This window comes from Puma concolor, chromosome E1, assembly GCF_028749965.1.
Source record: "Puma concolor isolate L17-30 chromosome E1, mPumCon1.1.hap2, whole genome shotgun sequence".
Classification (NCBI taxonomy): domain Eukaryota; kingdom Metazoa; phylum Chordata; class Mammalia; order Carnivora; family Felidae; genus Puma; species Puma concolor.
This window is the reverse complement of record NC_141680.1, coordinates 62,125,422-62,140,052: the sequence shown is the minus strand read 5'-3', so window position 1 is coordinate 62,140,052 and position 14,631 is coordinate 62,125,422. Positions and strand designations below refer to the sequence as shown.

The 14,631-nt window shown below is 60.3% G+C and overlaps 1 protein-coding gene and 1 long non-coding RNA gene across 6 annotated transcripts in view; one reads left to right on the top strand and one right to left on the bottom strand.

The window, feature by feature from the left end:
- Positions 1-1,578, bottom strand: part of BAIAP2 (BAR/IMD domain containing adaptor protein 2) — a 63,052-nt gene extending 61,474 nt beyond the window's left edge. For all 5 annotated transcript variants that reach the window (XR_015243680.1, XM_086685585.1, XM_086685586.1 and 2 more), the window contains exon 1: positions 1,416-1,578. Coding sequence is in view for 4 of the 5 variants with exons in the window: in XM_086685585.1 (XP_086541711.1) it covers positions 1,416-1,469 (54 nt within the window). In the remaining variant the exon portion in view is untranslated. The remainder of the gene's footprint in view (positions 1-1,415) is intronic.
- Positions 1,579-1,782: 204 nt separating this feature from the next.
- Positions 1,783-4,788, top strand: LOC147574588 (uncharacterized). Its single transcript, XR_015243683.1, has 2 exons — positions 1,783-2,144; positions 2,809-4,788. It is a non-coding gene; the product is annotated as an uncharacterized LOC147574588 (long non-coding RNA).
- Positions 4,789-14,631: the final 9,843 nt, after the last annotated feature.

Below are 14,631 nucleotides of genomic sequence, written 5' to 3'. Positions count from 1 at the left end.
TGCAGAAGCAAGGAAAATAGGAAAGAGACCCTCTGCCCAGCACTTCCCTCCCCCCCTTCGAGAACGAGCACATGGTTACGGAACTAATGACTAATGACTTAATGAAGCTCCCTTCCCCGACAGCGTTTGCAGAGCAACACGACCAGAAACGTATGCCACACACTCTGTGACACCAAACACAAAACCCCAGAGGCTGTTCCTTTTCCGTGCCGGGTCCTCAGCCGTCTTTGACTCATGTTTACCAGCAGCTCCAACATGGCTCCAGAGCCGACTTACTCAATCCCAACCCGGCTTCAGAATTCCTGCCATGGCCCAGCTCTAACTTGAAACCCTACGTGAGAAGCCGCGTTACCGGACAGTCTGCCACCCGAAACCCAGCTGAAAGAAAAGGGGGCCACCTGGGAGGTCTCCCTCTGGCTGGCCACAGCCTGAGCCAGCCTAAGGGGGAGGGCCTCACAGGCCACTGGCTAAGGAGGCACAGCCACAATCGTTAACACAATTGGGGGCCCTGCAATCCCATTTAGTGGCCGTGAACCAGCAGCCACGGCGTAAACACCTGAATCTCCCAGCCCACCACTTAACCTTCAGATACAGTTCTGAAATAAGCAGCCTTTGTAAGAGGATTGCTGTGGACGCCCGGGGCCGATTCTCCCTCTGGAGAAAATGCCCGCCTGGGACTGCACTGGGCCCTGAGCCCCTGGGAGCCTGGGTCTGTTTTACTGGGGGTGAGGGTCTAAACCGAGAAAACAGACGCTGGAGAAACAGAAACCCAAGGGCCTGTAAACCTCGACAAGGCACAAAATGACCAGGAAGGGGGCCTCCGAGGGATCTTCCCGCGGGGCTCCGCGGGCTCAGACGTGACAGCGACAGTGTGCAGAGGAGGACGCGAACCCCACTCTCCACACACATCAGAGGCAGGCGCGCCAGCCTCCTACACAATTAGTCTTCTCCTCCGCGGTTACATAAGATGATGGATTATCTGTCCACCCCTCCAACCTGCCCGCGCGCGACCTCCCACCTGGGGCCCCGTCCATCACTGCCCGAGAAGGAGTTGCGGAAGGGGAGAGCCTGTTGAGGAGAAAGTGCCCAAAGGCTTGCGTAACCTGGCTGGAGGGGCCGCCACGGGGCCATCACGCCGTCCGGGGTGCAGGGCGACGCGCGGCGCGGCCCCTGGACCCCCGGCGGCCCCCGCCCCGCTCCACTCCGGTCCGAGAGCCCCGTCCCCCGGGCGCCGGCGCGGACGCGCGCGGAAGGGGCGCGCGGGGGCGACGCAGGGCTGCCGGGGCGGGGGGCTCCTGAGCCCACCTGCGAACGAGCGGCTGGCGCCGGGTCCCCGCTGCCGCTCCGAGAAGACCCCCCAAGGGCCCAGGGGCCGCCCCGGTCGGGCCCGGGCGCGCGGACGGCGCGGGGCTCACCTTGTAGACATTTTCCGTGAGCCGGTGCATCTCCTCCGTGCGCGACAGCGACATGGTGCTGGTCCGGCGGCACCGCGGAGCGGAGCGGGGGCACGGGCGACGGCGGCGACGGAGGCGGGCGCGGCAGGAACGGGCGGGCAGCGCGCGAAGCCGGACCAGAAACGCGGCACCCCGCCGGCGGCCGCCTTTATAACCACCCAGGCCCCGCCCCCCGCAGGCTCCGCCCCCCGAACCCGGATCACCGCCCCCGGCCGCCCGCCCCCGCCCTGCCGCGCCGCTGCCAGGCAACCGGCAGGCCCCGCCCCCGCACCGCCCTTCCCATTGGTAGGTTCCGGAGATGGAAGAGGAGGCGGGGCCCGCGGGCCGGCTGAGGGCAGCAATTGGCCGGTAGCGCTGTCGATCGCGGGGGAGGAGGCGGAGGCGCGGCGCGGGCTTCGGCCCTGGGAACAGCCTGGGGGCCGGGCGACAGCCGGGCTGGGGGCGGGGCGGCGTGGGCCGGTGGCGCTGGAGGCGGAGAGCGGAAGGTGGGCGAGAGCGCGTGGGGGCGGCTCTTCGCTGAGTCGCGAGTCGGGGCGGCCCCTGGGCGCCGCTCCCTGCTAGTGGCGGGGGGCGCGGGCTCGCGCAGGGCTGGGGAGAGTCCCTGGGCAGCCGGCCGCGCGGGCGGAGTGAATGATGGGGAGAGGCCGGCACGCAGCCGCCCGGTCCGGCCCGGACCCGGAGTTTTGGGAGGTAAGTCTGCGAGACGGCGGAGACTCGGGCCACGGGGAGGATGGGCCCTGGGGAGGATCCTGAGACGGAAGGATACTGGGGGGGGGGGGGTGGTGGTACCTAACGGGGGTGGACTCTGGGCAGGACGCTGGGAAGGCTGGACCTTGGGAGGGGGTGGTGCTCTGCGGGAAGACCCTGGGAGGGGAGGACCCTGGAAGGGGTGAGCATGGGGGTGGGGTAGGCCCTGAGGAAAACCCTGGGGAGGAGAACTTGCCAGGAAGATGGTCGAGGGGGCGGATGGGGGGTGGGGAGAGGACCCTGTGGAGAGGACGGCGGGGGACCCCCAGGGAAGGAGAGGACCCTGTGATGGCAGACGACCCTTGCTGGGGGCAGTTTCTTTGGGGAGGGAGGACCCTGTGGGTGGAGGAGAGCCTTCCTTGAAGGATCAAGGGGCCAGAGCTGCCTGGTTTTCCAGGGAGGTTCCAACCGGGGAAGCTGACCAAGCTGGCACACAGGGATCCCAGTACAATTCCTTTGAAAAAATATTTACATAAATGAGAGTTGCATTTGGAGGAATTATTTGCCTTACGTTGTGAAACACCAGATCTGAGTGTTTCCCTATAACAGAGCCCTGACGTTGTGCCAGCGTCCCATCCAGGATGGTCACTTGTACTTTCCCTTCAAGCCCAGGTGCCCAGGGAGACATAGCCCCACAAGACATCAGTCCGACAGACCGGGACTAAGGCAAGTCCCGAAGTCACAGCCAGTCTACCAGGACCCAGGTGGACCGCATTCTGCTTCGTAGGATCATCCCGAAGAAGGGACAGCAACGTGCAGGACGAGGTCGCCTGCCCTCCTGTCTGCAAGCCTTCCGTCACAGGCAGATTCTTTTTGGTTGAATTTCCTTCCTGAAACCAGCTTCCTCTTCTTTATTTGTTGTTTGCAGTTTTAAAGTAGACTCCTGCGTTTATAGGTTTTGGGATTCTTTTGGTTGTAAGTGACAGAAAGCAGTTCAAACCGGCTCTGACGACTCGGATATTTATCTGCTTGTGTGGCTGTGAAGTTACGGTTGTCCCTTTCCCCTTCGTTCTCTTTCCTTCCCGGCCACCATGGTGTGGTGCACGCTTGCATCCCGCCGACCCTAGGACCAGCGTCTGTTGAACTGACCGGGGACAGGGGCTGAGGTGGAGCTGGGTGGGGGCGGGGTAGAGCTGGCTGCTGCTTGCCCAAAGGGAAGTGAGGTGGTTGGGGTCAGAAGAATGACAGGTGGAAGCCAGCAGGAAAACCGGGGAGGGGGTGGGGAGGGGTATAGTCTGGAGAGTCCTGGGCTGGCTGCTCCCCTCGGTCTCAAGACAGTGGAGGGAGGAGAGAGTCCTCTCCTGAGAAGCATCTGTAGTCCTAAGCACCGCTCCACTCTCTGGAAGGTTCTGCCCTTGACTACCGTTCTCCTGCCCAAGGGCATGCTCCCCTTTGGTAGCAGCTGAGGTAGGGGAGCCACTCCGAGCCTGGCCTGCCTTCCAGCAGCCATCCTGGGCCTCTCCCTCTCCCTGGCAGCTGGGCAGGAGGTGAGCGGTGGGGGAGGGGCGCTGTCAGCACCCTGCCTCAAGTGGAACTGAGCGAGCCTCTCGTGGAGTGTCACCCAGAAAGCGAGCGGGGCTGATGGCAGGCACAGAGTGAGACGCGGGCGAGGCTGTCCTATCAAGATCTGGAGACCTGGACCCGGCCTGGCGGCCTCTCCGAGCCACCAGACTCCAGAAAGGTCTCCAGCATAGGCGTGCTCAGTCCTTCAGCTGTGAGGAGGGGTCTTAGCCCCCCTCCCCCACCCCGCCAGGAGACCACCAGTGTTCTCTGGGGGTTTTCTTACTTGTGTGGAAGCTCTTTCACGTGGTGATGGTGTCTGGGGCCGGGGCTGAGGACCAAGGGTAAGGTCTTAGGGCCTGAGTGGTGGACGAGACGAGATGGTGGGCGGGGTACTGACAGGTCAGCAGCAGCACCAGCTCCCAGGACTTAGGGGGCCACCCTTGTCTTGGCACCTCTTTCTTTTGGAAGTGTTCAGGGCCCTTTATAAGCCCCACCTTGTTCCTTCTCCTTAACTCAGAGTGTGTTGGGGGCCGTGGGATCCAGCCCCTGGCCCGGGGGTTGGCACTCGGGGCAGCTGGGAAATCATCACCCCGACTTGGGGTCTGGCCCACCCCCTCCAACACCGGCCAGAGCAAGGCATTGTCACGATGGAGAAGTCCGAGAGGACCAGCGCCAGCCAAGATGGGCGGTCCCAGCACCCCCGGAACAGGGTGGTGGTCTTCCTGCACTTGGGGCAGGGCTGAGGGGCAGCTGGTGTCCCCGAGGAAGCAGGTGCACTGGCACTCTGTTTCCCTGTCACTTCTGATCATTGGTCCTCACCTCTGCGGTCTGCGCCACCAGGGAGGCGTGTAGCCATGGGGATCTTCAGCACGTAGCTCTGAACCAGAGGGCCCTCCCCCCGCCCCAGCCCCGCACACCGGCACCGGGCCCCCGTGCATGCAGGGTGCCGGGCTGCAGTCAGAGGCGAGAACCTGACCGTGTGGTGCTGTGGACGCCGACTCCGGCTCAGCAGACCCCAGCCTGGGCGGCCCAGGAGACAAGGCTGCAGGCAGGGAGAATAAAAGTGCGTCTCTTCATCAGCTTATTTTTAGGCGTGTTATATAAGTGGTTCCATCTCAGCGTCGCGTAGGGAGGGGGGTCTCAGATTTAATTACAGGATGACAGCCTTTGCTTTTCAAGCAAGCTGTCCTCCTGGCAGGGAGGCACAAGGATTTGTGAATTTTTGCTAAACAGAAGGCGCCCTTTCTGAGGTGGCCGCCCAGCAAAACTTTGAAGGGTTTTCGCCACATCTCTCCGTCCAGCCTAACCTGGTTTTGGCTGGGCTTGGCCTACGGGGTGGCCATTTGTCTCGGATCACAGGGACATCTGTGCTTGGCAAGGGGGCTGTTTCTCTCTCCCTCCGCCTCCCCCTTCCACCCCGCTCTCAGAGAAGGAGCCACCCAATCCAGACTTCTCTTCCTTTTTTTCCTTCCTGGATTCAAGCACTTGTAATCAGTAACCAGAAAGTTCCAGAGCAGGAAGGACGGGCATCCCTAGCAGGACCTCATCTTTCCTGTCTGCCCTGGCCTACACCACTGACATCCCCCCCACGCCCCTCCAGCCTCCCGTCCGTGCCAGGTGCCCCTGGTGATTGGCCTGGGCCATGTCACCGGCACAACTGTCCGAATTGTGTCCAGAGGACTGTTTTCTGGTTCCTGGCCAGGCCCACACGCTTTGTGACTGTCAGCAGTATCAGCAAGAAAGCCGGAGCCGCCCGGGGCGGGAAGCTCACAGGCTCGGGGGAGTCCTGCCTGCCGCCAGCAGGAAGGTCACCTCAGCGGCCTCCGGCACACCGTGGCTTTGTCCGGCACAAAAGGAGAGCCGTGTTTCCTGCCACTGGGTGAGGCCTGACCTCTCCCAGCTGGGTGTGCTGTTGAGGGAGGGAGTGGACGCAGAGGACAGGAAGAGTCGGTACCGGGAGCCAATCACTGAGACAGCCCGGCGGGGCTTGGGCACTGCCATAGCCTCTTCCGGCCCCACCTGGGTGGAGGTGGGCCGTGGCAGCTGCCGCAGAACATGGGGATGATTCAGGGTGCAGACAGCAGGAAAGCACCAAGGGGCGCCTGGGTGGCTCAGTCGGTTAAGCGCCCGACTTCGGCTCAGGTCGTGATCTCATGGCTCATGAGTTCGAGCCCCAAGTGGGCTCTGTGCTGACAGCTTAGAGTCTGGAGCCTGCTTCGGATTCTGTGTGTCCTTCTTGATCTGCCCCTCCCCTGCTCATGTTCTGTCTCTGTCTGTCTCTCTCAAAACTAAATAAAAACATTAAAAAAAAAAAAAGAGGAAGAGGAAGAAGGAAAGCACTGAGAACTGTGTCTGGCATGTGGCAAGCCCTTAAACGGTCTAGAGATTATCGTTGTTAGCCCTTAGACGGACATTTCTAGAAAGCACCAGATGCCATGTAGAAAGGCACATGAGAAGCTGTCTCAAGAAGTCTCCCCGGCCCTTGAGTGTGTGCTGTGCAGGGCCACCTCCCTCTCGAGAGCACAGGAGGAGGGAGAAAGAAGGAGCTTTACCGGGAGACAGACAGGCGGGCCAGGTCGCAGCTGCAGTTGGGCATCGCGGTGATCACGCGTGGCCCTTCAGCTCTGTGGTCTACCTCCCGGAACCCTGTCACCCCCGTGTAACCTCCAGACACATCCCAACGGAGGGATGGCCCCAGCAGCCTCAGAACTGCCCGGCCACGGGAAACCAGGGACATGAGACACGGCTCAGCCCAGAGGCCCCAGGGGAGACGTGACGATGGGGCAACAGGAAAACCAAGGACACCTGAGCAGAGTATGGACTTTGGTTGACAGCAGCGAACCCATAGGAGTTTGTGATTATTGACACACTCCGTGTGCCGACGGGAGGTGTTGGCGGGAAACAGGCGAACGGGGAGGGGGGGGGGGGGACAGGATCTTTGCAGTAATTATATAAATTGAAAACTGTCCGGAAATTAAAAGTTTCTTAAAAGGGGGGGTGCACCAGCCCCTACCTGGCCTGTATCTCACCTGAGACCCCTGCCTCTGTGGGAACAGCAGGTGGAGCCGTCGTCCCTCCCCTCCCCTCCCCTCCCCTCCCTGGAGCCCGGTCTGTGGACAGCAGCTCGTGCAGGAGGCCGGCGCAGGGCCCCAGTGTGCGGCCCTGCATGGCCAGGACAGGCCAGGGCCAAGGCCAGGAAGGGGTGAGCCTGGGCTGACCTGCCACTCCAGGTGAGGGCTCTCCCCTCCTCCCCCCCAGGTGGTTACCTAGATTTGTTCTTGCCCCCAAACCTGCTCATCTTGGCCTGCACACAGTTTAAAGGCTTTCTTCTCTGTAACTAAAATATTGCCCCTGGACAGGACAGATTCCTCGTGGGCCTGCAGGGATCTGTGCCGTTACCTTGTCTGTCCCGGGAGGGAGCACGGGGTACGTGCCCTTGAGGGAGGTGTGAGTGAGCTGGGCTCTCTCCAGGCTGCCCGGCACAGACGGAGCACAGACGGAGCACAGACGGAGACGGAGGAGGGCAGGACAGGCTCAGGTGTGGCTTCAGGCCCCTCCTGGCCCCCTAGAAAGGCAGCCTAGAATGTTCTCCGTTCTCCGCTTCCCCCAGCTTCCCTCCTGGCCAGACCTGGAGGGGCTGGAGGGGGCTCCCTGCGTGTGGGGGAGCCAGGAGGTGCCGGCCCTGAGGCAGGGCTGGGTGGGAGAGGTTCCCCAGCAACCGGCGGCCCCTTTACATAATCACTGCGCCTCGGCGTGACTCCAGGGGCCGTGGGAGGCAGCGCGGGGGTGAGTGCCGGGGCGCGAAGAGGCTCAGAGTTTCTCTGGGGGCTCCTCCCCCCTGCAGCTTAGCGTCATTTCGCGTCTGCCAGCTCAGTCACCCACCTGCCGATTAGAATACGTTAACTGACAATGCAGATTTAAATAGCCCAGGCAGGTGATGCGGGCGCCCCCATACCTGGGCCTCCCCAGGCCAGGTGAGGCCGGAGGGCGGGGGGGGGGGGGGGGGGGGGGGGGTGTCCTGAGCTGACGAAGGGACGGGGGCAGGGAGACCCACGCCCATCGGGCACACCCAGCTTTGGTGCGGCCCTCCAGCCGGTGAGCGGGACCCTGAGGTTCCCGCGCCTCGGTCACAAGGAGATTAGCGGTGAGGAGGCCCCGGGCACACACGGCCATGGCTGGTCACTCCGCTGCCCCGGGGGCACAGGGAAGACGCTGGCGTCACACGCGCTTGCTGCCTCTCTGTCCGGAGACACAATCTTGGTGTTCCTCTCTCTGCTTCTCAACGGACTTACGCCGGCCGGACAGTGATCTGGAAGGTGTTTTGGAGCAGAGAGGAGGGGACGTGTTCTCTGGAGTCTGGACTTGGAGGACGGCCTGGAAAGCGGGGCCTTGCCTGTCCCCAGCCCCCCGGCGCCGCCAGGAGACTGCAGACGGCGCTGCCTGGCGCACAGATGGCCCCCCGCCCAGGGCGGCCGCTTCTAATTTCGGCTGCCGGAGGCTCCGAGCACTCTTTTTTTATTCCGTGTTTATTTAAAGCCGGATTTTAAAATGCTGCCTTCAGCCCTGAAATCTGACTTTTTCTTCTCACTGCAGATCCTAAACCCACCCGGGGGCGGGGGGTGCGTTAAAGCCCACTCGGGCTGGGCCTGCAGGTCTCCCTGACGGCGTGCGCACAGGCGTCTGCTCCACTGGCCGGGGTCGAGTCCCTGATGCCCGACTCCAGCCGCCCTCCAGACTCCCTGCCTGGGGTGGCTCCTCCCCTGGGCCAGGCGTGTCCCCCTGGAGGTGGCACAGGGACCAGGTGGGTGGCTTCGACGCTGCTCTTCCTGGCGGTCAGGCCAGCCCCCTTCTCACATGGTTGGGAACCCAGGACGTCCAGGGGGCGAACCCGCTGTGTCCCCACACTGCTGGGCCGTGTGCATGTGCTGGACAGCGGGACAGCTTTGTGGCACCGGCAGGGTGACCCACAGGCCCAACCGGAGGGGGGTGACGGGCACGCAAGAGATATGAAATCCTGTCCTCCTGGGTAGCACATAAGAACCGTTACCTCTTCCTGTAGCTTGCCCTAGAATGTGCTAGAATAAGTGTGATAGAACCAGACAGGCAGAAGGTAGAGCTGGCCGAGGGGTGTGCGGGTGGACACCTGTGTGGGACATGGTGTTCGGAAGCCGCAGAAGCACCTGGCCCCTGGCCAGGGCTCGGTGGGCAGCCGGCTGGGGACGCTGGACCAGTCCCTTCAGCAGTTCGGCCAGGACACAGGCTGGAGTTGGTGCGGGGGCAGCTGGGGCCCCCGAGGGGCTCCTCTTGCAGCCAGAGTTGGGCACTTGTGGGAACAGCTGAAAACCGCTGCCAGCTTTCATATCCCAAGGAAGTGTGGAGGGTTTCAGAATTGCTTCCCTGGCAGGTCTGGCCAGAAAGTAATGTGATTTTGAGAAAAATTATTTTAGTGTCAAGCTTGAGAATATTATCTATCCCATCAGGCTTTTTTCTGTTTTTCTCTCCCAAGTTGGAAGAAACATATTATCTCTACAGAGGGTCCTGGAAAACTTGGCTCCGCGTGACATTTAACCCCCGGTCCAGCCTTGTGACTTTTGCCGGGTGTCACTGTCAGTTCACACCCGGGTTTGGGGGTTTTCTCTGCGCCCCGGGATCCAGCAGCCCTTTGCACAGCCTCGGGCCCCGGTTCTCCGAGCCCCTGGGGCCGGCGGTGGTGCATTTAGTTGCAATTTTCCTTCATGGTTCGCTTCTGCATGAGGAGAGTGAGGGCCGAGACTTGCAGACGGGACACAGGCTCCATCAGAGGCACGTCGCTGGGACGCGGAGCTGGTAACGTGCAGGCGGCCCGGACGGGAGCGTCAGCCTCAGGGCAGCCCCGCGGTATTCTCTGGACAGGCACCCGCGTGTCCGCTGAGGTAGGCGCAGAGGGCTGAGGGTGCAGGCGCGGGGCAGCCTGTGTTGAGCTCTGGCTGCGGGAGCTGGGCCCCTGGGCTGCGGCGGGGCGTCGGGGCCGGGACTCCACATCGAGGAGCCTTCGCTGCCACCTGGTGGTCAGTCCAGAAAGTGATGCTGACGCTGGGCCGGGCCCGGCAGGGTGTGGCCGGGTGGGTGGGGCGGGGCCGGGTAGGACCGTGCAGGGCGGGCCGAGTGGATGGGGCGTGGCCGGGTAGGGCGTGGCAGGGCGGGGCCGGGTGGGTGGGGCGCAGCCGGGCGGGGCGGGGCCAGACCGTGCAGAGGGTCCTCGGGGACAGCCGGGGCGGGGGGCGGGTACGGGCTGCAGGGCGTGGACAGGACGGGGTCAGGGACGGGGCGGTCGCCGCAGGCTCAGGCGGTGGCTGCAGGGCTCCGGTCTGAGGCCCGGCCAAGCCACAAACCTCCCTGGAGTGCCCCCCCGCCCCGTGGCCCAGCGAGGAAGGAGAGGTCACGCGTTTGAGAGAGGCCGCTCAGTGTGGCGCAGACGCTGCCTGGAGCCTGCGGAGGGGACGCGTGGTGGGTGGTGTGGTCTCCCTGGCAAGTTAGGCTGTGCCACGAAAATTGCTCGCTGTAACCTGTGCTGTCCAAGAGCCCTGTGACATCTCGTTTCAAGATTGAGGTAGAAGTCACATGACAAAATAAATTCGCTTAAGGTACACAATGCAGTCCACGTTAGAGGCACGTAGGGCATTCACAGTGCTGTGCAAACCACCACCTCGATCCAGTTCCGAGCATCTCGTCAGCCCAGTGGGAGCCCCATCCCCACCCGCGGTCCGTCCCTGCTCCTCTGGCCAGCGTCCGGCATCTGCGTCTGTGTTTGCCTGTCCTGGACACCTCCTATCCCTGGAATCCCGTGGCGTGCGTGTGGCTTATGGCTCGGAGGTCCATCCGTGTCGCGGCAGGTGTCCGCTCTCACCCCTTTCCACAAACGGCTGAGCCCTCTTCCACCGCGTTTTGCTTCTCCCTGGGCCAGGGGTGCGTCGTTGATGGTTTCCACCTTCGGGGGGCTGTGACCATGCATGCGTGTGCAGGTTTTCAGTTCCGTGGTGTGTGAATCTAGGGCTGGAACTGCTGGTGATTTTTTGTTTAGCTTTTTGAGGAACCACCGGGCTGTTTTTCCCAGTGACTCGCGATCTCGCAGCCCCGATCTCTCCGATCTCTCCGATCTCTCAGCGTCCTCGTCCTCGGCAACTCTCGTTATTTGTTCTTTGATGCTGGCCCCTGTGGTGGACGTGAAGCGGCGTCCCGCTGTGGCTTTGATTTGCATTTGCCTGATGCCTCATGACATTGAGCATCTTTTCATGTGTCTAGCACCTTTCTTAAAGGAACCAGACTTCTCCAGAGTTCCGTGGCTTCACTTCAGAACCCCATCAGGGAGGCGACCATCGGAGGCCAGCCAGCTCCTCTCAGGGGCTTTTGACCAAATCTCGGTTCCCCCAGCTCACTAGGGCCCGGTCAGGTGAGCTCCCAGCCCAGGCTGGGTCCCAGAAGCAGCAGGGACCACGGGCCCCTCTATGAGCTGAGCACTTCCTGTGTGCCATCAAGATGAAGCCCCTCGGCCTGATGAGGGTGGTGTGTGTGAGCTGACGGTCCCGGGCCGTCCTGGTACCTGAGATGTTTGTGAGGCCCTGCGGACCTTCTGCCCAGCACTCTGAGTGCGGAAATAGGGCAGCTGCTCTCAGACATGCAGAGTGAATGGAGTCCTGACCTGTTGCCTGCAGACGCCTTGGGTGGGAGCCCAGACCATCTGCGGCCCTGGCAGGACCGTGCTGCCAGGTGGTGGCCGGGAGCCAGGGAGCCGGGCTCGAGCCACGCACCCGAGGCATCTGACCACCAGCCCACAGGACAGGTGGGGTGGGACCAGCCTTCAGCCCTGTCACACTGAGGCCCGCACCCCGGAGTGGCTTTCCCGGGGCCATGAGACCTTCCCCACCAGGGCACTGGGATGCCGCACCTGTCAGTCCTGGCGGTCAAGAGCCTCAGACTTGGGGAGAAATGGGCCTTGTCCAAAGGTCAGGTGGGTGACGGGGTCCCCGGGAGACCCGGAGAGAGAACGCTGGCAGTGGCCACCCGGTCCATCAAACAGTGGCCCAGTGCTGGGAATGCGCCCCTGACCCAAGGTCACTGCTGAGCTGTGCCGCGGCCCCCCCCTGCCTCCCAGACTGCTCCCGTCCGAGGCTCAGCCTCCCCGTCCTCTGGCACGCCATCTGGCCCGGCTCCCCACGGTGACGGACCCAACCCGGGAAGGGGACCTGACGCCCGTGGTGCCAGCTGCCGACGCCTGGACCCCTCTCCCGTCCGCTCTCTGGGCACCACACACGGGCCAAAAGATCACACTTGGGGACGTGTGTGTGCACTTGTTGTTAAACTGTGGAAACCATCAGAAGCCCTTTTCTTCCTCAGTGCGGCCAGCCCTTCGAAGTCTGTGTGTCAGAGGGGGGCCCGCCTGAAGGTCCCTCACCTGCCCCCATAAAGAGCTGCCAATACCAGAAGGCCTGTGCATCGGGTTAATTTCGCAAAGCGGGCACAGGCAAGGTCTCCAGACGGGTGCCCGGAGAGGCCCCCTCTGACAGGATGAGAGCGGGGTTTTGTCGTTCGTCCTGTTCTCAGCGCGGGAGTGGCCTGCCACATCCCCCTGGGCAGTGGAAGTCTCTTTCCCACGTTTAAAGTTTCAATCTCGGCCGCCAGGTGTTCATGGCTCGTGAATGGAAATAGACATGTCGCCACAACTAGAAAGTTTCCTTTCTTCCCTCCTAGCACGTGTGCGTTTTGTTTCTCTCTTGATGATACTGATTAGGACCCTCAACGTGATGTCGAACAGAAGCGGTCAGAGAAGTCCCCTTGCCTGGCTCCTGATCTTATGGGGGAATAGCATTCAGCCCTTTGCCATTAAGCCTGCTGTTAGCTGCAGGATGTCGCAGATGCCTGTTGCAGAGAGAGAGGGAGACACAGAACCTGAAGGAGGTTCCAGGCTCCGAGCTGTCGGCACAGAGCCCGACGCGGGGCTCGAACTCATGAGCCGTGAGATTGTGACCTGAGCCGAAGTAGGACGCTCAACCGACTGAGCCACCCGGGCACCCCTAATGTTTATTTATTTTTGAGAGAGAGACAGAGACAGAGACAGAGACAGAGACAGAGTATGAGTGGGGGAGGGGCTGAGAGAGAGGGAGACACAGAATCCGAAGCAGGCTCCACGCTCCGAGCTGTCGGCACAGAACCTGACCCAGGGCTCGAACTCACGAGCCGTGAGATCGTGACCTGAGCCGAAGTTGGACACTCAACTGACTGAGCCACCCAGGCACCCCTAATGTTTATTTATTTTTGAGAGAGAAAGAGAGACAGAGCATGAACGGGGGAGGGGCAGAGAGAGAGGGAGACACAGGATCCGAAGCAGCCTCCAGGCTCTGAGCTGTCAGCACAGAGCCTGACTCAGGGCTCAAATTCACGAACCGCCAGACCATGACCTGAGCCGAAGTCGGACGCTTAACCAACTGAGCCACCCAGGCGCCCCTGCAGATGCCTTTTATAAAGAAATTCCCTTTTTTCCTAGTTGGCTGGTTTTTAAAAAAATCATAGGTGTTGAATTTTGTCAAATGCTTTTCCTGCATCTACCGAGATGTCGTCAGATTTTCTTCTTTAGTCTGTTGACATTGTGAATTACAGTGATTGATATTTATGTGCTGCACCTACCGTACATTTCCAGGATAAACCACATTGGATCTGTCCCAGAATAAACAGGTTACTCCAGGATAAAGACCCCTTCTTACACATTCCTGGATTCAGTTTGCTAATATTCTGCTGAGCACATTGGGAAGCCCCCGTCGCCTGCTTTCCCCAAGTCTGTGCAGAATTGCTATGATGTCTTCCTTTCGTATCTGGCAGGACCTAATTTCCTCAGTAGATAGGACTGTGTGGTCCCTCAGTGTGGCCTTGAGTGCACCGGGCAGCGTGTGGCTTTCCAGGGATTGGCCCGTTTCTTCTAGATTGATAAATTTACAGGCACAAAATCGTAATATTTCTTTAATGTCCTTCTAATGTTTCTAGGGTCTAAAGTGATGTTCCCTTTCATTCCTGATGTTGTCACTTGGGTCTCCTTTGTCCTGGTCAGTCTGGCTCAGGGTTTATCAAACTGACTGAGCTTTCATAATAACCGCTTTTTGCTGTCAGTGATTCTTCTTTAATGTTTTTGTTTTCCTTGATGTCTGCTATCATTTCCTTTGTTCTGATTACTTTGGATTTAATTTGCTTTTTTCCTAATTAATTTAAGTAAAAGTTTAGCTCATTGATTAGAAACCTTTCCTTAAAGGAATTTTTTTTTTACGTTTACTTATTTTTGAGAGAGACAGAGCGTGAGAGGGGGAGGGGCAGAGAGAGGAAGACACAGAATCGGAAGCAACTCCAGGTTCTGAGCTGTCAGCACAGAGCCCGACGCGGGGCTCGAACCCACAAACTGTGAGAGCATGACTAGCGCCAACGTCAGATGCTTAGTCAACTGAGACATGCAGGTGCCTTAGAAACTTTCCTTTTTGTTTTAATTTATTTATTGTGTGAGAGAGAGAGGGAGAGAGAGAGAGAGAGAGAGAGAGCGAGCACATGCACACACAGAGCCCAATGAAGGGCTTGATCTCAGGGACCGTGAGATCATGCCCTGAGCTGATATCAAGAGTCGGACGCTTAGCTGACTGAGCCACCCAGGCGCCCCAAAACTTTTCTCTTCTTAAAAAAGATATAAGCGTTTAGTATTGTGAATTTCCCTTAGAGGAAAGCACTGCTTTAGCTACAACCCATAAACGTTAATGTCTTCACTTTCGTTCGATTCAAAATACTTTCTCATTCCCCTTGTGAATTCCTCTCTAACCCATTCGTTATTTAATATCTGTGGGTCTTCCCGAGATGTGTCACTGGTTTCCAGTCATTACGTCGTGGTCTGGGAGCATGCTGTGTAGGATTTCAATTT